We start from the raw sequence: 222 nt of genomic DNA, 5'->3' as shown, positions 1-222 counted from the left end.
CCCCCACGCACCTTCGGTGTGGGAGTAGCCCTCGGCCGTGACCTTCCACTGCACCAGGACACCCAGCGTGGTGAGGAGCGGCCAGACGCCCAGGATGACCCAGCTGTACCAGCACACGGGGCGAGCTGGGGCCACCTTGATGCGCTCGTAAATGTACTGCACCAGGAGGAAGAGCTCGATGAAGTAGTCGACGGTGACGGTCATGATGGCGCTGCCGAAGAC

The 222-nt window shown here is 64.0% G+C and overlaps 1 protein-coding gene across 1 annotated transcript in view; it reads right to left on the bottom strand.

Moving 5' to 3' along the window:
- Nucleotides 1-11: 11 nt before the first annotated feature.
- Nucleotides 12-222, bottom strand: part of TMEM198 (transmembrane protein 198) — a gene marked incomplete at its 3' end in the record, with an annotated part of 912 nt that continues 701 nt past the window's right edge. The window contains exon 3 of the mRNA XM_009576712.1: nt 12-219. Coding sequence (XP_009575007.1) covers nt 12-219 — 208 coding nt within the window. The remainder of the gene's footprint in view (nt 220-222) is intronic.

Source organism: Fulmarus glacialis, unplaced genomic scaffold (genome assembly GCF_000690835.1).
Source record: "Fulmarus glacialis isolate BGI_N327 unplaced genomic scaffold, ASM69083v1 scaffold23734, whole genome shotgun sequence".
Classification (NCBI taxonomy): Eukaryota; Metazoa; Chordata; class Aves; order Procellariiformes; family Procellariidae; genus Fulmarus; species Fulmarus glacialis.
This window is presented reverse-complemented; position numbering and strand designations above follow the sequence as displayed.